Source organism: Sciurus carolinensis, chromosome 4 (assembly GCF_902686445.1).
Source record: "Sciurus carolinensis chromosome 4, mSciCar1.2, whole genome shotgun sequence".
NCBI classification, from domain to species: domain Eukaryota; kingdom Metazoa; phylum Chordata; class Mammalia; order Rodentia; family Sciuridae; genus Sciurus; species Sciurus carolinensis.
The window spans coordinates 67,044,907-67,071,541 of NC_062216.1; the positions used below are offsets into that span (position 1 = coordinate 67,044,907).

The 26,635-nt window shown below is 44.3% G+C and overlaps 1 protein-coding gene across 1 annotated transcript in view; it reads left to right on the forward strand.

Moving 5' to 3' along the window:
• Positions 1–26,635, forward strand: part of Cacna1c (calcium voltage-gated channel subunit alpha1 C) — a 650,592-nt gene that overhangs the window by 35,983 nt on the left and 587,974 nt on the right. Inside the window, exon 2 of the mRNA XM_047548297.1 lies at positions 24,491–24,812. Within this exon, the coding sequence (XP_047404253.1) occupies positions 24,491–24,812 (322 nt within the window). The remainder of the gene's footprint in view (positions 1–24,490; positions 24,813–26,635) is intronic.

Consider the following 26,635-nt stretch of genomic DNA (forward strand, 5'->3'; position numbering starts at 1 on the left):
TGTTTAAGTTTTAAAAAGTCCATTAATTATCTCCTGCCCTTCAAGCCTTCTCCCTGTGTGATCACTGTTATTTCAGTGATAGTGCCCCAAGTTGGTCAATTCAGATTCCTGGGAGCTATTCTCAGTGTCTTTGTTTTTCTTCTCACTCTACAGCTAATCCAACCAGTTGGTCTGAAATTATTCCTCTCTGACTAGTGTCTAATCCAACCCTCAGACTGATCTGTCTGTCCTCTACAATTATAACAGCCTTATGACTGAATTCCCTCTTGCTGGCTTACTCCTTAGCTCATCATCTACTATGTCACTAGAAAGCAAAAGCACAAATTGTATTTTGCACGGGCTCCCTGTCCACTGTAAATGATGACTGGTTCTTCAGTGTCTAGCCTTTGTCTTACCAACCTAATCACTGTCCTTTACTGATCCTGCACTTGCCGAGGTCCTATCTACTGCTGGTTCCCAAGAGCAGAATGTTGACTTGTAGTTTGCACATGCTGTTCCCTTTACTTGGAATGCTTTTCCACTCTTTCTACTTAACCTGTATTCCTGGACTCTGGCCAGGCATCCCCTCCTTTGGGACTCTTTCCACAGCTCCAGACTGAGTTTGGCATCCCTTTTCGGAGCTGCCATAAACATTCCATAGATAACTTGTCGTGTGGTAGAATAACTGCTTGTCTGCCCTTACCACTGGTTGGGGCTCTTCTAGGGCAGTGACTGTGTCTGCTTATCACTGTAGCCATTACTCTAGCATATAGTGGGCACTAAGGATTTATTGAGCAAACGGATGAATGGATGGCCTGAAAAATCATTTCCATTTAACGGGGACTGAGTGACCATTAATTTCCCTTCTCAGCACTACTCTGATTCTGTGTCTATGGCCTCCCTTTGGTTTACTGACCGTATAATTCTATTACAAAAGGAAAAAGAGGTGCTTTGATGTTGATTAGGTCCCTTTTTTTCTTTTTCCCCATTGGTGTTCCAAATCACCTGATTTCTAATTCACACTAGGATTGTTAAACTGTTTTTATTGCTTGGTTACATTTGTTTCTTTGACCTGTATTAGTCAGCAAAGGCAACTAATCATAACAAACAGTCCCAAGTCTCATTGACTTGGCACATGAAGTTTATTTTTTCAGTTATGCCACAGTTCAGGTCAGGTATTCCTTGTCAGGTGACCTTGTCATGGTGACTCAATGACCTAGTTTGTTCTCATGTTACAACTCTGCTCTGTTCCTCTCTTTGGAGTCCTTTCCATGCTGCTGATGTATGGAAAGAGAAAAAACAGTGTGCATGAGGAGAGATTGTGTGGGAGCGTCTCACGGCCTGGCCTGGATGTTGCACACCTTCACTTCTGCTTTCATTTCATGTCCATCTCCAACTCTATGGAGACTGGAAGATGTAGTCTGGCTGTGACCCTAGCAGAAAGAGGGACACAGGTATGAGTGAGCTATGAACAGTCTGCCGTTGCGCCTGTTCTTGGGTTATTGCCTCAGGTTTCCAGGCTGCATTCAAGAGCCCTTCTTGTCTAGGGCTCTGTGCTCTGAGCCCTTGGATTTTTGTCTTTGCTCTTTGCCTTCTATTCTCTCAAACCCTCTCTCGGTTGTACCTAACTTCTCTTTGCTTGCTGACTTGTCTGAATTCTACTCCTCCTCTCTCCAGTTTCCTGGACGTCCTCTTTGCTTTTGCTCATGTGTCTATGTGTGGACCATCAGATCCCTGGTACCTGTCAGGTGTGTGCTGGGGGACAGCTCACCCTGCCTCCAAGTCCCAGCATGATAGAGACAAGTCCTTTCTCTTTGTCCAATGCCTGTGAGTCTTGGATCTGGATTTGAACTCTATTTTAAGAGACAGGGAGCTTAAAGAATTGCAGTGAAAGAGCCACTGGAAAAAAATACAGCCTTGGAAAGGCTGAATGTCTTAAAGAAGACAAGCCTGAAAAGAAAAAAGACATCACATTTAGTGTGATGTCTTTAGGTAAGAGATAAAGGCAAAATTCTCAACTTCCAGAACTGGAGATATTGTTATGGTTCCTGAGAAAGGGTAAAGAATGTGCTTTCCTGGAAAAACTGTGAGTGGGAGATCCCATCTCAGGTGGAAGTAATCTACTGGGGGGCGGGGGTAGGAGATGGCATGAGCAAGCTTAAATCTTTTCTCATTTCTGTGATTCTTTAAGAAGAGATGGGTATTATGCTTTTGACTCATACCACTTTTGAGAGATGCTCAGATTTATTGCTAAATGATTTCATAAACAGAAGGGGTATTGTCTGCAAGGTTTCAGGAATAATGATGCCTGAATTCCATCCTCTACACTCTCATACACTTGCTCTGCAGGTTACTCTCGGAGCAAGCCACTTTCCCCTTCTTTGGATGTTCTCTTAGTGGGGATGGAGACAACTTGATCTTTCAGGTTTCATGTGAGAAATAATTCATGTTCTAACATGCTTTAGATATGCAAGTATAACATGCCTGTGGGAATTCAAAATACAATTGTACTTTTGTTAGGTGCATGTCTCTATATCTTGGTTCTTTGTTTCTTGTTTTGAAACATGCAGGTTTTTCCCAAATACTGTTGTTGTTGTTATTATATTATTATTATAATTTCTCTGCTGGGGATGGAACCCAGGGTGTAGTGCATGCTAATCAAGTACTCTGTTGTTGAGGTATAGCCCTAACCTACAAATACCACTTCTAAGAAGTAGATCCTTAAATTTGTGTGCCTCTCTTGGCAAGGACTGAAATGGAAAACTCTGCGGGTTGGGGATGGTAGGGAGAAGCGGGAGAAGCTGGAAGCCAACACGCCAAGCTAGGGACCTCACTCTAAATAAAGGCAATGAACAAGGTGGTTAAAGTCGTGCCTTGATGCAGGTTGTTTGGTTTGAACTAATTGTTTGTGCAAGTTAGTTCTCCCTCTGTGCTTCAGTTGTCTATCTGTGAAATGGTCAAACTATGATGCCTACATTATGAGAATGTTGAGGATTAAACAAATTAATATGCATAAGATCACAAGACAGGGTCTGGCCTATGGGAAATGGTTCTGTAAATATTAACTATGTTCTTAGCAAGAATTTCAGAATGGTACCAGATACCTGTCTTAGATCCCTTTTCCTTTGTTACTTGCTGAAGAGAAACAACCTCCTCTTAGGTATTTCGAGGTTCCCAGGGCTGACGTCATGTTTTACAGACCCAAGAAGGATTCCCACGCCCTTTCGCTAGCTTGGGTTATGTGAGGAGAGGACTGTCAATGCACGGAAGAAGCAGTTTTTCAGTTTATAGGGTTTGGTTGAAGTGGTTATTACATGTAATCGCAGCCACTCAAGGGAGCCTCAGAAGGCTCCCTGTGCCAGGCAGGGCTGGGAGCTTGTGCTCTGCTGGTATTCTTAAATGAGTCAAGACGGTGCTAACTGTAGGGAGGGCTATTTTTCCAGACCAGTGTTATCACTTCTGGGAGAATCTCTGGGGCTCTGAGACTTTGTACGTCTTAGTCTAACCAAACGGAAGCCCCGTCCCCCTTTCCTGGTGAGTCATTCTGCTTAACCTCTGATTCAGTGTTCTCCAGGGACTTAACCTGTTTAATGTACAATGAGGAAGTGTCGTGGGCAGAGGCTCGAGAAGTGGTGTATATGATAACAGATAGATAATAATGTACAGTGTCACTTGCATTCTGGGCCTCTTCCATGTACCCTATTTCCTTCCCTGTCCTTGACCCTGGGGTAAGCCTGGGTGAGGGTGGGGGAACGAGCAGTGGATTAAGCACTACTTGGAAGAATAGGATTCACTAGTAGGGGGTTGAAGGTCACGCTTTTCTGAAAAATTAATCCAGCAAATGTTCATTGGGTACCTCCCATGTGTAGAGCACCATGCTGGGGGCGTGGGAGGTACTCTGGAGTAGGAAGATTTGACTCCTGTCCTCAGGGAGCTCCCATCTCCTGGGGAGATGGACACATGAGTGAAAGAGGTGGTGGTGAGTGGGAGATGTGAGGTGGGAGAATGAAGCTATCACACTTGCTCTGCTGTAAGAGTTCTGGGGTCCCACTGGACTCACCTGGTGCATGTTAAGTATCCAGAGACTTGCACATTGAAAAGAAGTTTTTTCTGTTGTAGTAACATATAACATAAACTACCATCCAGTGTGCAGTTTAGTAGTGTTAAGTATATTCACATTGTTGTGAAACAGCTCTCCAGAAACCTTTCACGTTAAAAAAACTTCCCCTTCTCTCCCACCAGCCCCTGACAACCACTGTTTTAGTGTTTCTGAGTGTGATACTGTAGATCCCTCACATAAGTGGAATCTCGCAGTATTTGTGTTAAGACTGGCTTATTTCACTTACTGTAATGTCTTCCAAGTTCATCCATTCTGTAGCACATTACCAGTATTTCATTTTTCAGGCTGAATAATATTCCATTGTAAGTATATACCACATTTTATTGCTTATCCTTTCATTGATAGACATTTGGATTGTTTTCACCCATTACCTGTTGTGAATGGTGTCACTATGAACGTGGGTGTGCAAATATCTTTCTGAGACCCTGCTTCTAGCTCTTTTAGATTCGTATTCAGAAGTGGGATTGTTGGATCATAGAGTAGTTCTATTTTTAACTGTTTGAGGAACTGCCATGTTTTCCACATCAGCTGTACCACTTCACATTCCTACCAACACTGCACGATGGCTCCAACTCCCCACACCCTCCCCAACACTTGCTTTCTGTTGTTTTGATTCCAATGGGTATGAGAGAAAGCTCGTCCTAGTTTTGATTTTTATTTCTCAGATGATTCGTGATGTCGACCATTTGTATATCATCTTTGGAGAAATGTTTATTCAAGTTCTTTGCCCTTAAAAAATTTCTTTTTGTACTGGGGATTGAACCCAGGACTCTGCATATGCTGAGTGCATGCTCTACTACTAAGCTACAGCCTCAGTCCCTTTTCCCATTTAAAATAAAAACTCAAGCTTTATTTATGTTCTGTCCATACCTCTTAGTCACCTGGGATTGGCCTGTTTCTGCATGGGCCAATGACCAGTCCAGTCTTGCACCAACAGAAACAGAACAGCAGGTGCTTCCCCCTCAAGAAGTCCTCAAAATATGGGTTACTCATTTTCATTGGCCAAATAACCAGGATCCTCTGGAGACCCTTTGCTCTGTCCCTAACCTGCTGCTTTCAGTGTGTGTGATTATTTTATACAGATGAGATGGTGGGTAAGTTTCCTATCACTGCTATAACGAATGAATACGAATATAAGATTATCTTATACTTCTGGAGGTCATAGGTCTCTAATGGGTTCACAAATCTGCATTCCTTCCAAATGCTTTAGGTGAAGAATCTTTCCTCCTTTTTCCTGCATTCCTTGACTCAGGGACCCCTTCCTCCATTCTGCAAAGAGAAACATCTTCTCAGTGCTTTCCTGTCTCCCTGATAAGGATTCTAGTGATTTTATCAGACCCACCTGGACAATCCAGATAATCTCCCCCTCTCAAGATGCTTAACTTAGTTGTAGCTGCAGAGTTTCTTTTACCATGGTGGGTAACATATTCACAGGAACCAGGGATTATGCCATGGACATCTTTGGGAACTGGTGGTTATTATTTAATCTGTGACACTGGGCCTTTGCTATCTAATGAGCAGTGGTTACAGGAGTGTTTGTCTGGAGGGTTCTTATTCTGACTGTCTGCTTTGGACTTCACCCTGGGTTAAAGAATCTGCATCCAGGAATTTGGAAGTTTAGGACTGAGTTTGGCTCGACATTGGCCTGACTGGAACCAAAGTTGAGAGACTCGTTTCCTCCGCCCCAGTGCCCTTGCTCTAAAGGAATGAGGTGGGCAAGTGCTCTCAGGCCCTCGCAGCTCTGCCATTGTGAGTCTGCTCCCCTTCCCCACCCAGTTCTCATTTCTCATTTCTCATTTGGTTTCTTCACAATGCATTCTCCCCTCAACTCAGGGGAAGATGGAAGCTGCCCTGAAGGGGTAGAAGAGGAAAGGTATGTGAGGCTTTGGGAAAGTGGCCCCTGGGCACCAGTTAATCAACAGGGAGGCAGGCATAGGAGAAGTGAAGGTCAACCAAGGCACTACATTATTGCCTGTCCCCTTTCTTCAGCCCCCACATAAAGTTCCTTGGAACAAACAAATGAAACTATTACACGCCCTGTAAACCTAATTGGGCTATATATAACTTGTACATGAGCTTCAAATGAAACTTCAATTCTCTTTCTTTTCCAATTTATTCCTGATAAGGTAAACTATTTGTAAACTGCTGGTCAGATGGAAAATGTGTCTCCTTGTGTCTCGGATGTCCTGTAACCAGTTGGCATGGTGACTCGGGTGGGCACTTCTGCATTCAAGGAACAGAGAGATTTGCAACCATGAATGTGGCATTGAGGAGGAGACATCCCTAGGTTGTTTGTTCTCTTTGGGACAGGGTTCCACCTCTGCTCTTCAATAGGCTGGGAGAGGTGGCCAGAGGACAACTGGTATCCTTTAGTGACTAGGGAAGGGGGGCATGCCTGCTTGTGTCTCTCTTTATCTTTGTCATCAAGAAAATGTTGACTTGAAATAGTTAAACTCTAGTAGGCATGCATTAACATTCATGCATTCTATTTGATAATTATATTGTTCCCATTTTACTGATAAGAATGCTGAGGATCAAAGAAGTTAATTCAGTGAAGATCACATAGCTAAAAAGTGGAGAGTTAAGATTCAAATAGAGATGAATCTAATGTCTAATCAGGTGTTTAATTCCAAAACCCATCTTCTTTCTACAAATATCACCTTTTAGCTCTTGAATTGTTTCCTTCACTTAGAACCAGTGCCCTTGGGATGGAGAGTGGAAGTCATGGGTGAGGGGTCAAAGGGATCTGTCAGTTTCTGAGGCAATCTGGACAGGGTGACAGCCCCAACCTGTGTGCTCTGGCAGAGGCCAGCCAAGCATTTCAGAAAACCAAACTGCCTGGAGCTAACCTTTGGGCCAGTCTCACATTGGCTGCTTTGGTTTCGGGTTCAAATTTAGTTATAGATTCTGAAAGAGGAAGGTCAGGGCAGGGGCTAGAGAAGTGGTGTTATATGAACTGATAGATAATAACTGTATGATGTCACTTGCAGTCTGGGCCTGAAAGAGTAAGGGCCTGACTGGGTGGAGTTACCTGAGAGTATGCACGGGTATGTGTCTGTATGCATGTCTGTGTAGGTGAATGTGCAACTGTGACCTGCCTTTCCCTAGGATACTGGTGGCTTGCTGAGGCAGGGGAGTACTTGCACAGCTGTGTCTCCCATAACTCAGCACCAGCAGGGTCCCTGGTAGGCATACATCTTGTTATGGTTTGCATCTGGAATATCTCCCAAAAAGCTTGTGTGTTTAAGATGTGGTCCCCAATGCAGCAATATTCAGAGGTGGGGCGTTAGGGAAGTGGTTGAATCATGAGGGCTCTGATCTCCTCAGTGGATCAATCCACTGATGGGTGAATGGACTGAAGGGAGGTGGTGGAAACTGTAGGCAGGTGGGGCATGGTTGGAGGAAGTAGGTCACTGTGGGGCGTGTGCTGGGGTACTGTTTCTGTCCCTGTTCCCTTCTTTTCTTTCTCTCGTTGCTTATTGGCTGCCGGGAGCTAAGCAGCTTTCCTCCACCGCATCCTTCTGCCATGATGTGCTACCTCATGTCAGGTCCAAAACAGTGGAACCTGCTGACCGTGAACTGAAACCTCTGAAACATGAGCCAGAGTAAGGCTTTTTTCCTTTAAGTTATGTCAGGTATATGTCACAGCAATGAAAAACTGACTAATACCCAGAAATTTCTTGAAAACTCACCTTGTACCAGGCACTATGGGGGCCACATATTAGAATGAGACAGGTCTCTGATCTCAGGGTTATTCTTGAGCAGGGAGCAGAAGCCACATATATACTAATGTGAATATAAGGAAAGCAGTGTTGGTGATGCGCAATGCTGACATGTCCCACATTGCTGACACATTTGTATGTGTATGTTTGCACATGTGTGCATGTGCTCAAGGGGTCATGTGAGGGACCCCTTATCTGATGATTTGCGGTCAGTGGGTGGTACCTTCATAACTCTTTGGCTTAACTGAGAAGTTGAGTCAGGCATTTGCCATCCTGAGTGTGAACCCTAAGAACAAATTTTTATAGAGCAAACTGCCTCTTTGGTCATGTTGTTCAGCAACCAGTGTCTGCAGTTTCAGGCTGCCAGGAGACCATCCAGTGCTTAGTCCATCTGTGCTTTGTGCTGAAGTGACATTTTCCTTCAGCAGTGTACTGGGTGGATACAGCAGAACAAAGCTGATGTCCTGTTTCTCCTGTGAAAACTGGGGTGCTCTTGACTTTAGGAAGATACTTTGAAGTCACTCCAAAGCCTCTGCATCTATGCTCTTGTCCCCTCCACCCCAAGTGCCTTCATGGATAGAAACAGCTTGTTATTAGCCCCATTTCACAGGTTGGGGAAACCAAGGCAGGAAGACTGCAGAAGAAACTTGTTTGAGGAAGTCAGTGAGCAGGCAGTTGAGTTTTCCATGGATTCTACTGCAGAATCTTAAGTGCATCAGAGGGTGGGGAACAGCTGAATAAAGCAGAGGATACTTCAGAAGCTGGGCACTGTGGGAGGACAAGTCTTCTGTGTCCCACTCTCAGAGAGTTGTGGAGATACTAGCCCACTAGTCATGAGACATGAGACTTGGGAAAACAGCTCTAGGAAGTGACTACCTGATTCAGCAGACATTTTGCAAATTTAAGTTTTTATCAGCATTAAAGGCAGGAATTCAGGGGTGGGGGTGGGTGAGTAGGGGGTCTGAGGATCCATCTGGAAAGCTGATTTCTTTTGACAACATGTTTCAAACAATAAATTCCTCCTCCTCATCCTCCACCACCATCACCACCACCTACTTGTGAATTCCAGAATCTGTGAATGCCAAAAAAGTATGCAGGACATTAAAGATCATTTGGTGAACTTCTTCATTTTACAGATGAAGGGATTGAAACACAGAGGGAGAGATGAATTTGTCCAGGTTGCACAGCTACTTAGGGAGGGAGGAGGAGACCTGCCATCCATCTCTACTCAACGAAATGACTCAAGATGGAGCACTGCTCAGAAAGTGGAAATAACTGGAACTGTCTGTGCTTTAGTGGAAATATTGGGGGCAAGACACTCTGGACAGGATCCATGTTGGGGTGCCTATGAAGGCCTTTCTGGTGCTTAGGCCTCCCCTGAACCTGTCCTTCATTCTCACAGGCCCCTGAACTCTGCTCCCCTTAGCAATAACAAAACAATGCCATGGAGATCTTTGTAGATGTGACACCTTGCTAAGTGCTATACAGTTTTTAAAAACCCTTGCAAATAATGTGCCCAGGCTCAAAGACTAGTAAGTGGCAATTCACAATGGGAACTTTGGTCTCATATGATCCCTCATCTGTGCTTTCAACCACTAGGCTAGGCTACTTTCTCTGTGGGGAGGTGGCTGGTTTTTTTTTTCCATTTTTAAAATTCTTTTTAGATACACATGGGACAGAAGAGCGTATTTTGACATATCATACATTCATGGAGTATAACTTCCCATTCTTGTGGTTGAACATGATGTGGAGTTTCACTGGTCGTGTATTCATATATGAACATAGGAAACTTACGTCCAATGCATTCTACTGTCTTTCCTATTCCCATCCTCTCTCCCTTCCCTTCATTTCCCTTTTTCTTTCCAATGAACTTCTATTCTTCCCTTGCCCCACCTCCCCTTATTGTGTGTTAGCATCAGCATATCAGAGAGAACATTCAGCCTTTGGGTTTTGGGGATTGACTTATTTTGCCTAGCATGATATTCTCCAGTTCCCATCCATTTATTGGAAAATAGGCAGCTACTGTTATAATTCTCTTGCAGTTCAGTCCCCCTAAAACCCAGTATTTTTAGATTCCATACTCTACACTCTCACTTTTTTCTTTGCTATTGTCCTAGACCAAAATGAGGTCCAATTTGTTCTAAAGGTTATGACCTTCCTTATTACTATGGAGGAGAGGAACATAAACAGGGTGACAGTTACAGAAATAGTAGAGTTTCACAGCATTTTTACAGCACTGGTTTCTGCACTGTGGATTGTAACTGCATTGCAAGATGAAAAATGGCAATGCTGTTGACCTCTGCCTTCTACTTTTTGGCTCTTGAAGATGGACTTCCTCATTTCTCCCATCTTGTTCCCTTTGGACCCAGGCTTTCCAAGCAGATGAGGCTGAGAAAGAGTCCAAGACAACACTGAAGTTACCCTTGGCCTAAACTGGATTTCCGAGTACCCTTGACCTCAGTGGTATTCCTCCCTCTGCACCTCTACTCCAGCCAAGGATGACCCCAACAGATGTTTCCTCAGTCCTCCGAGGGGAAGAGATGTTGCAGTAGATGGGCCAAGAGGGGCAGATATGGCTGGATCTAGAAAGTATCAAAAAAACCTGAGCGGAAAGAAGAGAAAGGGTAACTCAGTGCACAAGAAGGACAGGAGACTCATGCTTGTGGAGGAAGAGAGCTCAGGAGATGTGGGAGCACATGAGGATCTAGGGAAGGAGCAAGATTTCCAGAGAAATTGAAGTGGGGTTGAGGGTGGCTGATAAGTTGGCCCCAGCCTGGGTCTCACCGAATGGACCCTGTGCTTCTCTCTGCGTTGGTTTCATCTCTAGCAATGGGAATATGCCATCTGTCTCCTCAGTTAACATTGTCACGATGCTGAGTTGAAATTGGCATTCATCAGTAAAACTTTTCTTTTTGTATCTGATAGGGGCCAGCTCCAGGCTGGTGCCAGAGCTACAGAGATGAAGGTGTTAGGGCCTGCCCTGCACGCACTCCAGGTACCTGGAGCAGGGCTTTTGGGCACTGTGGAAAGGTGCAGAGCTGACCTAGCTTCCCATCGACCATCTCTCCCAGGCAAGGGCCTGATGCCTGATATTTCATGGTGCTTGAGAACACTAGATGTATTTGGACATGAGTCTGGTTTTACTCTATTGTGAAGGCATGTTTGTGCATGTGTGTGTGTAATTTATTTGTTATCTGAATACAATTTATGACCAAAATTCTTTGCATCCTTCTCTGGGACTGTCACGTGCAGAAGGCTCTGCAGAAGCACTCGTGCGGGGCAGGGCCTTGTCTTGCCACTGTCTCCCCTCCTCATAGGCCTGAATTCACTCATGTCATCCCCTTCCCAAAGGTCAGCCTTAGTAGCTCACATTCCAAGACTTCATCCCCTGGCTTCCTGTTCCTGAGAAGAATAGCCTCCCTCCCCACATTTCCTTCCTCTTGGGATATTCTTCCAAGTGTTCTGAGTCCAACATTGAGCCCTCTTTGACTTTTTGAAAAAATTGAATTGATTTTTTGTTATGGTAAAATATGTAGAACATAAAACTTACCATTTTAACCATTTTTAATTGAACAATTTTGTGGCATTAAGTACCTTTGCCCTTTCATACATTCATTATCACTATTCATCTCCTAAACTTTTTCATACTCCAAACTCGAACTCTCTACCAACAGATGCCCCATTTCCTCTCACATCAGGTCCTGGCAACCTCTATTCTGTTTTTGGTCTCTGTGACTATTCTAGGCACCTCATAAGTGGAACCATACAGTATTTGTCCTTTTATGTCTGGCTTCTTTCACTTAGTGTAATGTGTTCAAGTTTTGTCTGTGTTGTACATGTATCAGAATTTCTTTCATTTTTAAGACTGAATAATATTCCCTTGTATGTTTATGCCACATTTTATTTACCGATTTGTTTTAGTCACCATTTTTATTGCTGTGACCAAAAGTCCTGACAAGAAAGATTAGAGGAGTAAAAATTTATTTGGTTCACAATTTCAGAGGTCTCAGTCCATAGACTGAGCTTTTGGGGGATAGCTAATATCTAAACCACAACACCATTCATTCATGGATAAATGCCTAGGTCATTTCTATCTTTTGTCTATTGAATAATGCTGCTTATGAACAATGGTATATATACATCTGTTGGAGTCTTTGCCTTTAATTCTTTTGAATATATATCCACAAGTAGAATCGCTGGATCATAATGGTTCTATGTTTAGTTTTTTGGGAAACTTCCAACCTGTTTTCCATAGTGGCTGCACCATTTTACATTCCCAGCCAGCAGTGCATGAAGCTTCCAATTTCTCTGCATCCTCACCAACAACTGTTATTTTCTGATGTTTGGTAATAGAAACCCTAATGGGCATGAAGTGCCCCTCTGGCTTTGAGGACTTCAGTGTAAACCATGATGAGCCCCCATGAGTCCTGGGGAAAACCTGAGAGGATCAGTTAGAAGACAAATGGATGCTGCAGGGGTGTTTTCCCTGTGTTGCCCTTCCTACCCGAGAGGCCCCTTTGGTTGAACTTGGCCCAAGAGTGCAGGCAAATTGGAGGCAGCTACTTGTGACAGCTAAGTACTCTCAGGGCACTTCTCTCCTAGAGAGAGCCTCACCCATGAGCAGAGGGAGGGGATGATGAGCTGCACTTTATGCTGCTCTCACCTTGGAGGTCAATGGACATGAGCTCTAGGTACCAAGGAGTTGGTGGGAAACAGTGAGATACTTGAACCAGAGAGTTCTGGAACCCGAGAATATGAGCTGGAAGGACCTCTTATCCTGTGTGGTAGAACTTCCTCATTCTAAAGAAGGAATGAGAGCCAAGAAGAAAAGGGATTGAGGTGATGGAATTGGGACTGGAATTTGGACCTCAACTTCTGGCCTGGTTCTTTTCCCACCAAACTTGGGAAAGAATCAAGGTATCCCCGTCTCTGTATGAAGCAGCCTTTGCCAAGCAGCCACAGTCACAGGGGAGGCTTGCAGATTTTTTTGTTGCCTTCCACCTTTTTGTCTGCCTGCTGTCTGGAAGAGGTTTTGTAAGGATTAATGAGATAAATGGCTTTGACTTTTCTAGATGAAAGAAGCATTATACTTTGCACAAAGCATCACTATTAAATGGCCTGTGAGTGTATAGGAATAAGCAGATGCTGTTTCTTTTGTCCCACCTTAATGAGAATTAGAGTCACCCAGGAGGAGAGTGGATTGGCCTTCATGGATGCATTTGTGTGTGTCATGTTTTTAGCGTGCATACGTGGGGTGATAGCCCTCCCCGCAATGGAAGAATGTGCGAGCCCTGCACTACGGATGATCCTTGGGAAGCGGAGCAGCATTTTCCAGGATCACTAGCACTCTCTGTTTTCCGAATTCCAAGAATGGAATTTTTCAGAAACTAACAGTGCAATATAGCAATTTTAAAAAAGTGATTGTTTAACCTGGAGGATGTGCTTTAGGGAAAGAGGTTTTTTTAAAATCAGCTTTCATGTTTTATTTCACTTTATTGTACTCTTCCCTCATGCCCTGAGGTTTTATGTGTGGGTACCTGTGGAATGATTCATATTAAATAATACTTTGCCTTTGGGTAGTACTTCCACAGACATGAACTCATTTGGTCTTTATGATTGTCTTGTGAGGAATGTATTATTATTTCTGTCTTACAGAAGAGTGAATTGAGGTCTGGAGAAGTGTCCATTACTGGGTAGTTGGCAGTGTTGCTAGTAGTTCGAGGGATGGTCACAGAGTCAGTGGCCTGCATCCTGATACTGCATGGTGAGTGACTTAGGGAAAGCCACTCACCCTCTCCGATATCCAGTTCTAGTCTAACTTCTTCAAAGGGTGTGTGGTTCAATGGATGACTTGTCTCAGATCTGGGTTTGGGACCCAGGTCTCCTAATTCAGAGTCCTGGTGTTTTGCTGCAGGTGCATATTCCTTTTTGTCTTTCATGGAAGCATGTTAATAGGAGGTGGAATGTTTTAAAAATGAGGATGAAAAGAAAGGGAAATATTTAGCTTGTTTTTGCTAATTCTTGAATCATCCATTTTACTTTTCCCTAAACCCCAGGGACCTAACTCCCTGCATCTGGACCCTACCTCTTTTAGTTCCCTCACCTCCCAATACCATCACAGGTTGGGGACAAAGCCTTCAACACAGGACCTGTGGGGGTTACTTATCCAAACATAGCACTATCTAAAAATAACACTAGTAATATTTTCATGTTTCCCTCTAGTCTTTGTTTTTGGAAAAAAAAATCTTTTATAAAAATCATGGTCCTATTGTATATCATTTTGGACCCTGCTTCTCTTGCTTAATCTTATGCCACGAACAATTTTCCTCTAATATTTTTCAGAATGTTATTTTTATGGCTTCCTAAGATGTTATTGTATGGATGCATCTTGTGGATCTGATTTATCTTACCAGGCCCCCCACAATGAACTTTTAAGTCATTTCTAGTTTGTCATTAGCATGATTCACACTTCAGTGAGTGCCCAGATGCATGACTTTGCCTGGGTCTTAGATTAGTCCTTTAAGATGGCTTCTGAGAAGGATAGGTGACTGGAACCATTTCTTAATGACTCTTAATACTGGCTGCTAACTTGCTTCCCTGACAGGATGTATCAGCTCATGCTTGCCTCTGGCCAGGTGAGAGGAAAGGGTAGTTGAGGGCTCAGCCTCCCCATATCAGAAGGGCTGGAGGAGCCGTGGGCACAGCTCAGTCATGCTCACAGCATGAAGAGAAAAGCTCCCTGTCACCCCAGGTGACTGGTTCTGAGAGGTCTGTGAGCTCCCAGCCCCAGTTCAGGAGCAGAGTCACACCTCTGTTTCAGTCACCCTGGGGCTGCAGGGTTGAGTGTTTAGAGGCACAAGATAAGAGTTTGAGCAGGTACTACTGGTTCCCTAAAGTGTCCTGTCTACTTCAGTGGATGACAGAGAATGTGCAGGGTGATCAGGGACTAACCCATGGGCCTTTCTGTCTCCCCATTCTCCCAGTTGGGGACCAGGAAGGAGGTTACTGGAAACTGTCCTTGCACAGTGGCACTGCCTCCTCCAGGGCCCAGGAAGGTGCACATGCTGTAAGTCTGTAGTAAAATGGGCCAGAGCAACTGAACCCACAACATGGAGACAGACATCTAAGCAGTTAATATGGGAAAAAAAAGTTTTAGAACAATTACATTTCAAAATACTCATTCATCCATTCACCAGGTTTTTTATTTCAAACATACCATACTCCTGGCTGATCTGGGCTCTGGGAAATACAGAAGTGAACAAAGTAGACCAGGATTTCTGTTTCTTGGGGCTTCCCCTCTAATGGGGAATAAGAAACATTCATTTAACTTAGTAATAGACAAATTTAGCAAATGGCAAATATACTAATTGAAAATAGCAGCTTCCCTGTAAACTTCTGCACAGATACTTTTGAAGGCTGATTTAAAATTCTGTGAAAGGACTTCTGTGCAGTAGACGTGTTTAGAGCACCTGCTGGCAACCACTGTACTAGAATTACTGAGGTCACAGACCCAGTTTCTGCTCTCAAGGAGCCTCTGACTTAACAGAAATATAAGAGAAGGACCCAAATATTAGTGCTTAACTTGTCTCAGGCATGCATTATCCAAAGGAAAGGAGCTGACCAGTGGTTGGGTCCTATCAGTATTGTGTCAGGTTGCTGTGATGTTGTTCCCCTGGTTTCTGCACCTGCTGCCCATTTCCCATACTAGTAATCTGAAGGATTTCCCACTTCATTAGCCTGGTTTCTGTCTTCAGACAGGGTCAGATCTATTGCTTCACTACCAAGACTATTCTACTATTGCACTTAAGAAAGCCAAAAATGCTGATTTTGAATACACGTGAATTAGTCCTCAGCTGGGGCCTATAATTTAGGTGTGCTGTCACCTTTGGTGGTGAGGTGCCTCAGTGCAGATAACAAGAGGTCAAGATCTCGAGATCTCCCTCCTCTCCATGCTTCGAAATAAGTGGTAGAAGTATTTAATTATTAATGTAATTTGTCCTCTTTGGTTGAAGATTGTGATTCAGCTGTATACATCTATCAGGTTTTTTTTTTTTTTTTCCTTATAGTCTCTAATGTCCATGTGATAGCTCTTGAGTACCCAGGGGTAAGTGGCATTACGATTAGGGTCCTCGGGGCAAGGTAATATTGGCCTTTTGGTCATATGCATATGGTTTGCCTCTAGTGGGATTTTCTATTAGGATTCCTTTTTCTTTTGCCTTATTTTTACTAGCTGCCCTGTAAAGAACAGAGAAGAGGCTTAGTTTGCTGCATCACTAGAAGGTGGGAATGCCAGTAGCTTTACCACTTTTCCTCCTGACTTGGGCCTCAGAAATGCTGGAGGTTCTCACCTTCCCTTCTACCATGCCCTGGTCATCAGAGGCAGGTGAGATATAGAATAGAAATGGGACAGTTTTATTTAAAGCGGAGTCTGATCGATTGAGTAAGGGAAATAGCCACAGATGTCCTTACTCCCTCACTGTCTCTTTGTAACGGAGGGGATTTGACTACCGTGGTCATGGGGCCTGTTCTGAGCATCCCCATCTCTTATGACTGTGTCTGTAGCAGGTGAGAGAAGAGGAAGAAAGAGAAAGTAGAAATGCTGTTCAAACAGTGTGAAAATTGCTCAGGTAAGAGCAAAAAGGGATCAGACATATAGTATGTACTTGGTAAATTCAGAAAACCCCTTGGGTGCTCTCTCTGGTAAGAGGGTTTCCCTCTAAGCTGGAGTGTCCTGGGACTCTCCCTTACTTAGCTTGGGGGGCACTGTTAGGTTTTCCATCTGCCCATTGAGAAAAAAATTAGTTTTTCACTTATTTGTCAAGAATGTGAGTACTGGACTGGGGTTGTAGCTCAGTGGTAGAACACTTGCCTGCCATGTGCAAGGTCCTGGGTTTGATTCCCAGCATAGGGGGAAAAAAAGGTTAGATACTGAAAAAGGATATCGACCTATCTATTGTTTGTGTAGCTTAGAATCTCTTAGGCTTTGAAAATATGTCTTTTTGCCTAGGGTGGTTATTTCATGATCCAAGAAAAAAAAATCCACCCACCCATCAACATCTGGACCAGTTCTTGATTACATTTTTAAAAAGTTTATTTTTCACAGTTTAGAATCGAGTGCTTGTTTTTCACCCTTTCCTACTTCTTACACCTTATTCTTTATCATACTCTTCTCATTATGCCTTCCTTTTAATATAGACTTTTGTTGTCCAGTATGTAGCTTCTAGCCAAATGTGGCTACCTAGATGTAAATTAATTGAAATTAAATAAAATTTGAATTGTATTTCCTCATTTGTAGTAACTGCTTGAGTGCTCAACAACCATATTGAACATGGCAGCTCTCTATTTAGAGAAAGGCAAATGAATAGCCCAGAATGATAGAACATTCCATTACTATGAGATGCACTGGATAGTATATCCTTCCTAGGTGTGAACAACTGCTTCTTGCTCTCTGTAAGTCCATCAGGATGGCTCTGTGTGTACAAAGGTGCTTCATTAGGAATGACCTTCCTTTGTGCCTAGCAGAAGGCATGAAGACCAAAGCAGGAAGCCCTACTTTCAAAGTAGGCCAGAAGCCCCATTCCATTTTCTACACCCCATGTTTAACTGGGGTTCCTTTTATGGGACCAAGGGGTTTGTGTGGCATGAAGGAAGGGAGGTGGGGAGAATACTGGGAACTTGTATTTGAGTTCTGCTTATTTGGGTTGAGACTTTAAGGAGAATCCTTTATGCCCAAACTTGAAGTGTGAGAAGAAATCACCAAGCAAAGAATGGAAAGAAGAACATTCTTAGAACATGCAAAGGCACTGTGGCAGACAAGAATTGTGCATGTCTAAAGCATGAAATGATACCAGTATGTTGAGAAAGCATAAGACCAGACCTAGAGAGGAATGTAGTGATCTCAGAGATGTGGGCCTGGGCCAGTCTACACGCCTTCATTCTAAGTCATGGCACAGGGTTTGGATTTTGAAGGGACCTAACTAGGGGAATGACATGGCCTCATGTTTCTAAAAGGTCACTTTGACTGCTACATGGAGATTGAATTAGGGATGGGCAAGCCCAAGAATGAGTGAAATGTTATGGGGTTACTGCAGCATTTCTGGGCAAGAAATGGTTGGTGGCCTGGACTAGGGTGGTGGCATCTGAGATAGAAATCATTGCTCATAGCTCTTTCCTCAGTGCTTCTCCCCCACTACCACATCCAAGATGTAAGTGAAAGAGTCTGATGCTTGAGAATAGCTCTATTTTTTAGGGCATAGAAGGACAGATTCCAACAGTGTTTTTTCTAACATTTACCTATAGTCTACCTGTGGGTTAGTCTACTTTCTGTCACTGTAATAAAATACCTAAAAGAATTTTGATTCACAATTTCAAAGGTTTCAGTCCATGGTGAGTTGACTCTATCACCTTGAGCCTGTGGTGAAGCAGAACATTATGGCAGGAGTATGTGGCTCAGCAAAATGTTGACTTCATAGTGGCTGGGAAGTGAAAGAGAGAGACAGGAAGTGGGTGGAGTTCCAATTTCCCCTCCAAGGTTGTGTATCCAGTGACCTAACTTCCTCCCACCATCTCCCACCTCCTAAAGATGCCATCAGTACCATGGTCTGGGGACCAAACCTTTGCCACATGGGTCTTGGGGGATCCAAACTACAGGGCTGGGGTTGTGGCTCAGTGGCAAAGCGCTTGCCTAGCACATGTGAGGCACTGCATTCAATCCTTAGCACCACATAAAAATAAATAAAATAAAGGCTTGCTATCTACAACTGCAATTTTTTTTTTTTTAAAGATCCAAACTTCAGCAACCTTCATCTTTATCATGACATCATAGCAAATAGATGTTGAGCAACTTCTAGGATGTGACCCTGCATCAGGTGACTGGGTTGAAATGGATTAAAGAAAAAAAATTGTTTTATTATCAGACATCTTGCAGGTCCCCAGTGCCTCACTCACAGAGAATACCATGGAAGCATAAGCCCCTGTCCCCTGACTTGGACTCCTCAGGCAGACCCTTAAAGAGCAGAATGGCATGAGACTGACCAGTTCTTTTTGGGGTCTTGTCCTCATCCTGGTCTCTCTGAGAAGCAAGCAGCACCTGTATGTAGGAGGAGAGAGCTGCTGTTGTCTTTAGGGGTATTGAGCCAGTGACAGGTGGGGGTCATATTCTAATGTCTGGAAAAAAGATCACTGCTGTGTGGTACCTACCTGTGTATGTGACCTGATCTGCTAAGCTGCCACTTGGGCTCATCTGGGGATGAGAACATCAGTGGAAATGGCTGACTAAGGCAGGAGCCAGAGCAGACTTAAACAGTGGCATTTTTTCAGCTGGCAGCCAGGAGACAAAGCTTTGAATCAGCTTTCTAATTTGAAAATTGGTCTCTTTGCATTGGGTGGTGATTTTGTGCTAACAAGAGCTATCAGGGACACAATGCTCCCTGCCGTACCTTCCAGTGCTACTCTGGATTCAAAACCATTGTGCTAGAGATGGATGGAGGTTTCCCACTCGTGGGATTATTGGATGGTTTTGCCACTTGTTATGGGTTACCTGGAGATACTCATAGAACCTCAGGTCTGGCTGGGGAATCATCATGGTGGGTGGGAAAATAACTTGGAAAAGGGAAGGCTAAGCTGTGCTTGGAGTTCAGACTTCACAGAGGCCAGCCCTGACAGGCCTTAACTGTCTCACCTGTGTGTGGTTCTGTGTTTACTATGGCAGTGCCCTTAATCACGTCAGGGCTGTAGCTATGCTCGGGGCTCCCTGGACCAAAATACTAGTTGTTTTTTGTCCTCTGGCTAGGGAGAAGTTGACATTCCACTTTTCCCCATGGGCCTATTCATATGTGCTTTCTCCAGATGGTATGCTCCAGAGAGATCCTTGTGTTCTGGGAACAGTTCACAATATAAATAAGGTCCCCCATGGAGTGCAGGCTGGGGGGTGCTCAGAAGTCAGCTTACCAAGACCTGGTATTTAGAACTGCCTCCTGGCTCTGTGGAGGTAGCCACCATCTTGCTCATGATGCCTCTGTCTCATGGTCAGGGATCAGGGTGACAGGATGCACCCACATACAGCCTTAACAGGGCGCTGGAAGTGTTCTCATGCCTGTTGCTTCCTGCCTTTTTCTCAAGTGTTGTCTGGAAGTTCCTGGGACTGCTTGGATTTTGGAACTGGCTGCTGAGATGAGAGGGAGATCAAGACAAGTCAAGGGAGTGCCAAGATGAGGGTTTGAGGACACTCAGCTCACATGAAGTGTGAGGTCTTGACATATGTAGAGAAGTGGGTTCTGGAAGGCTGAAGGCAGGGGAACAAGGCTGTTTTTATGTATGTGAGGGAAGAGGAGTTAGTCCAGGAATCAGAATAGAGTCCATTAAATTTTGTCATTGCCAAACAGAGTCTAGAAAGGAAAAATTATATACCACATGTTGAATGGAGCAAAACTAGAGTTTCACCCCTCTCTGGGGAACCAAAGAAGATGGAAAATTTGGGTACTTTGGACTTGGTCACTCTGGTGTATAGAGGCAGGACACTTTCCATTGTCATTCATTCTGGAGGCACACTATAATCCCACCAGATGGTTCTCATGGAGGCTGTTAGTTTAGTGAATACTGTCTTGTGAAGATCCTATTAAATTTAAGGATGTTCTTAGGAATGCAACGTGTTTCATCTCAAGGCCCAAAAAACCCAGGAGAAGGTGTGTGCTCTCTTTGTCACCATGCATGTGAGCATACACGTGTGTATGCGTGTGGAGTGTGTGTCTGTATCTGTGTGACAGAGAGATCTGAAGAGGCGGGAGTATAGTCTGGCAGCTCACTGAGTCCTGTGTACTGCAGAAATCTTCCATTGTCTCATTTTGTGACCTTTAGTGAGTCATACGCTCCTTTGTTTTCTTATGTGTTAAGTGAAGATACTCATCTTGCTGCTTATTAAAGCAGTTCTTGTGCTTCAGGTGCCTTTATTCATTCAAATCCACTTTTTAAATTTTTTTCCCTTTGGGGTCTTACAAGAAAGGTCCCAGCTTTCTTGGGGCCTTCCTCACTTTATGCTTAGGATCCACACAGTGAGCACAGGGAAGACTGGGACAAACTATGGAGCTGAGGAGACCTCTCATCTGAAGGAAGTGCTGGGCTCTCCAAGAACTTGATATTCTGGTTAATATATTTTACCCTGGGGCTGCTTGGAGCCACTGGGGCAGAGAAAAGGAGGAGGGCAAAGGGAATCTATGTTGAGATAGGAATCAGTGTCACACTGAGAGTGCGGCCATGAATTTGGTTCGGTAAAGAGGCAATTTTCTAGGCCCTGGAGAATAGGGTGGGGCTCTAATGCAACAGAATCTGGATGATAATAGTGTAGCTGACCAGCTGGTACCAAAGAAGACCCAATGTACTTATCTTGGTGTCAAACTGGGGTGGTAAGTACATGGCACCTGTGCATTTATCATTCCCTACCCTTTGTGCCCATGGTAGGCATCACTAATTTATCATGATGTGCTTTCCTGTCTTGCTCAGGAAAGTCTCAGAATCCTGAAAGTATAGCGTTTTAGACAACGATGTCAATCAATTGGCATAGGTGTTGAACTTCATTTTCTGTCCTTCTTGTGATGGAGAGAACATAGACTATGAAATCTCACAGAAATGACAGCCCAGTCAGGTATAAGTTTTGGGCACTGAGCAAGCATATTAGGACTTTCTTGGTTGCATGAGACAGAAACCCAATTCAGATGAGTCCCTAAATAACTTAATCATTGCAGTGAGTGGGGAAATGGCTCAAAGTAGGAGTGGCTATGCTGACTTTCAGCTATAGCTCTCATGGGAGCCAGCTCCCAGAGCTGCACCTGTTTTACTTCCTGTCCCTCAAAGTAGGGCTAACTTCAGGCATGACTGCATGCAAGAATCCTGTGAACCTGGGTTCTCTCTTTGGGATGGACTCCGTAGGGTGAGAATATTCTGTCTGGTTGTATTAGCATTCTCCAGAGAACAGAACAAATAGAATGTACATGCTGTTATTAAAGGGGATTTTTTAAGGGTGGCTTACATAATCAGTCTGGCCATGTGCAGACTGGAGAGCCAGAGAAACCAGTAGCTGCTCAGTCTAGAAAGGTGGACCCTCAAAACAAGAGGGACCAATGATAAGGCCCAGTCCTAGGCTGAAGACTTGGAATGTCCCTGGACAGTTGCTGGTGCAAGTTCACAATGACAGGTTGAAGAACATGGGGTCTGATGTCTGTGGGTGATGGCAGTAGCAGTAGACCCCTGCTCAAGAAAAGTTGAGTGTGCATGTGTGTGTACTTGCCTCTTCTTTTTTGTTTTTTGTTCCCTCTGGGCCTATTGGATGGTGCTGCCATTCAGGGCAGGTCTTCCTTCCTTAGTTGGCTGACCTTCATATCAAGTGTCTCAGGAAACACCATCACCTAAGATTCACCTAAGAAGTGAGTCTAGGCATCTCTCAATCCAGAAGTTTAACCAAAACACTGGCTAAGCTGGGCCAAGTGCCTTTAATAGGCTCTGGTGGGAGACGGGAGTAGTTGTAGGGATACTAGGTTCCAGGAGGCAGGTCACCTTAGAAACAAAGTTATCTTGGAGCCCAAATATAGAAGGATCTGCCCAAGCCAAGAACTGGGGAGGTAACTGGAAGAGGCACTACATCTGTGTACTGGAGAGCCTCAGGTGAGGAGAGGGAAAGGGTTCAACAAGATAGTTTGTTCTGGGCCCAGAAGCTGCCTTAGGAGGACCTGTGTACACTAAGAAGAGAAGAAGGTCATTGTGGGTGGACTCAATTGATGTATGTATGGTCTGGCTGCTCTGCCACTGTCTCCCAAGCGACCGAAGTGGCATCTGGGAGGCTTTTCTTGATCTCATTGCACCAGGTCAAGGTGACTGGCATTACAAGTATCAAGGTCAAACATCTGTTCTGGGAGGTGCAGGTTTGGGTCCAGGGTGAGTTGATCATTTGCAAACCTTGTAGATTCTAGGGTAAGGCATCTGGCCTAACAGACTAGAGAGTGTTAAGCATATGTGGTGTCTTAGGGACTGTCTTGAAGGCTTTAGTGCCTTTTAACCAGAGGAGTGAGCTGTGTCTACTTAGGTGGGGCCCTCTGAATTTTGTTGTTTCCTACCTAGGGTTCCTCCTGGACAGTGCCCTCTACTCCATCCTCTTGACCCTGCCACACAGCTCCCCTCCTCAGATGTTAAACGCTATATAATAAATCACCCCAAACCAAAGTGACTCACAACAGCAAGCATCTTGTTATCTCTCAGTTGTAATAGGTCAGAAGTTCAGGAAATCCTTCATTTGGCATCGTTCTGGCTTGGGGTCTTACATGCAGTGCAGTTGGTGACTACAGCAGCTAGGGGCTGATCTGGAGTCTCTCCACGTGATCTCTCCTTGCAGGCTAGTATGGCTTCCTCACAGCATTGTGACTTTTGCTTTCCTTCAGTGCATCCATCCTGAGAAACTCAGGTGGATGCAACTTGGCCTCTTTTTGAGCTTGGAAATCACAGTGTCTCTTCTGTACTTTATTAGAGGAAACAGGAAAGGGCAACTGATTTCAAAAGAAGGCAGCCTAGACCTTCTTTCTCTGTGAGAGGGATGTCAGATGTGAAGGGATTTGCCTATATAATTGAAAACTTCAGAGCTCCCTTCCCATTCCTACCCATCGAAAACTTAATGTGCAAGTGTTTTCAGGGGCTGGTTGTGGTAGTGGGCTTCCCATCACTGTGACAGATACCTGATATAATCATCTTAAGAAGAGAAGAGATTTGTTTGGGCTCACAGGTTTGGAGGTTTCAGTTGATGATCAATTGGTCCTGTTGCTTTGGACCTATGATGAGGCAGCACATCAGGACAGGAACACATGGTGGAGAAAAACTGCTCATATTATGGCCAAGGAGTTAAAAAGGAAAAGGAAGAGATTCGGGTTCCAGAGTCCCATTCAAGGGCACGTCCCCAATGACCTCTTGCTAGGCCCTACCTCAAAGTTTCCACCCCCTTCCCAATAACCCCTCCCTGTGGACCAGGTCTTTAACACATGGGACTTTGGGGGACATTTAAGGTCCAAACTGTAGCACTGGATGTGAACTTACTTTTGTTCAGCTTCCCTCATTTTATTGTATTTATTTTTGTTTTTTTGACTCAGGTGCAGTGAATTCAATTCAATGTATATTTGTTATGAATTTACATGATGACCTCTTATACTCACTCACTCATGCATTTGTTCTTTATTCCTCCTTATCCCCACATCTTACTCTCATTTTCTTCCTTGCCCCCCTTAAATAGCCATTCTATTCTATTTAAAGAATATCCTTTATTTGTGTGAGTTCTTACAAATATATTTTAACATATATATTGCATTGTGTTTTGTCTTTTTATGCACCCTCCTTTTCTAATTGGTACAGTGCTGCTGAGGTTCATGCATACCTTAATATACACATCTCTTCTCTTGTCTGCCTAAATTGAAGCTGTGAGATCAGGAAAGGGAGCAACATGTCCTAGGTCACCCAGCTGAACTAGACCAAACTCGGCTTAGAACCGATTTCCTGGCTGTTTTTTAGCATATCATATGTCACCTCCCAATCTTATGCAATAACTTGAAATGAAATTTTTTAAAAAATGTGAATCTGTGTCCCAAGTGCATCTATTTTCACTCTAGTAACTGTTATTCTCTTTCCTCTTTTGCTGCAGGTTCCAACTATGGGAGCCCGCGCCCAGCTCATGCCAACATGAATGCTAACGCAGCTGCGGGACTTGCCCCTGAGCACATCCCTACCCCAGGGGCAGCCCTGTCCTGGCAGGCAGCCATCGATGCAGCCCGGCAGGCCAAGCTGATGGGCAGTGCTGGCAATGCTACCATCTCCACGGTCAGCTCCACGCAGCGGAAGCGGCAGCAGTATGGGAAACCCAAGAAGCAGGGTGGTACAACTGCTACGCGGCCACCCCGTGCTCTGCTCTGCCTGACCCTGAAGAACCCCATCCGGAGAGCATGTATAAGCATCGTCGAATGGAAATATCCTTTGTGCTTTGGCCTGGGCAGGGTGCTTCTGGGACTTGCATCCTAGAGACCAGCCCTCTGGGGCTTACCAGGCAGCAGGCCATGTAGATGGTGCTGTGCCTACAACTGGTTACTGGGTCTATATCAGTGAGGCCTGTGGAAAGGCAGTTAGAGGTCCTATCCTAGACTCAATGAATCAGAATCCTGGGGACAGTGTCCAGGATGCCCAGGTTTTAATTTTTCCCCCATATATGAGTCGTACATCCCTAATCTAAAATCTGAAATCTGAATTGCTCAAAAATCTGAAACATGATGCCACAAGTGAAAGATTCCACACCTGTCCTCATGAGATGGATAACAGTCAAACTACTGGCTCACTAAATACACTGAATAAAATTACTTTCAGACTATGTGTATAAGATACATATAAATCATAAATGAATTTTGTGTTTAGATTTGGATTCCTTTCACATAATTTCTCATTATGTGAATGCAAATATTCCATAATCCCCAAAATCCCAAATCTGGAACACTCACATAGCTCAGCTTCATAAACTGCATTCCCTCCTTTGTCACCATACTGGAATAGTTTCATGATCTCACCTCTCTCAAGAGTGAAGCAGTCCAGGAGATAGAAGAATGCAGCCATCAATGGCCTAGTCTCTTGGTTCCAGAGCCTGGGAGTTTTGGTTCTCAGCCTTGGCAGCATGTTAGAATTACTTAGAAAGTTTTAGCAAACTTTAGATGCCTGAGCTCTACCTAGGCATTCTTAAAAACACTCTCCAGTGATTCTAAAGTAGCTAAAGTTGGGAAAACTAGTCTGGAGTTTAAAACACAGGACCTCTCTGTACACATAGAAACCAATGAATGGGTTCCTCAGAGAAAATAACTGAAAGGATTGGGCTCTCACCAGGAATTTGAGGCCCTTAACATCTAAGCATCATGGAGTTGTGGAGATGAGAAAAAAATCAGAATCTATAGGTCTACCCTCGATTTTCCCTGATGAAATAAGTCCCACACAAGAGAGTCTCCCTGGTTGTATGGTCAGTAACAGATGGGACTTGAATCCTGGATCTTGATGTTGGGCATTTTTGCAATAAGAATTCATTCAGGCAGGGCCACCATATATCTCAATGCCCAGGATAGGGGTATTAGGTTTCATTAGTAAGTTTTTTAGGGAAAGATTTAAAAATATTGGGTAGTGGTCAGAAGGTAGAAAAAGATGATCTGGGCTAAAAGAAAGTTCCTTTAGAGCAAGCAGTATTTTTTCTATGAATGTTTGAGCCTCTCAACTAAAAAGTAACTTCAAAAGAATGCATTTCAAATCAAGGGGCTGCTGCAGAATTGCCTGATCTGACTTGAGCGATGTAGTATGGTTTCAGTCCCCTGATGAGTGAGTGAGAGACTGGGCTTGGTCAGCTCCATAGGCTGCTTCCAGAGCTGCTTGAGGCAGAACCATGGAGTGAGAGAACTGGGGGCCCCTGCAGGTCAAGCACAGGTGGGGACTAGACAAGTACCAGGATGGGACCTGGGTCAGAAGCCTCAACTGCACGTGTGTGGCAGCCACCCTTCCCAGGGGAATGTACTTCCCACTTGGAGCAGGGGATGAGGGCCTTTCTCAGCAATGCTTGATGGGTGGCACTCCTAGACCTCCTAAGAAGGATAGCTGGGCAGGTAAGGAGCTAACCTGGTGTACTAGCCAGCTGGCTCACGAAAAGGTTGAATCTGATGCTGTCATTAAAAAGGCAGTTTAAAAAATGATCTGGTTGTCTCAGGGTGACATGCAGTGCATCCAGGGCTTACCTGGGTTCTCCTCTGCTTTTCAGCTGATGGCTCTT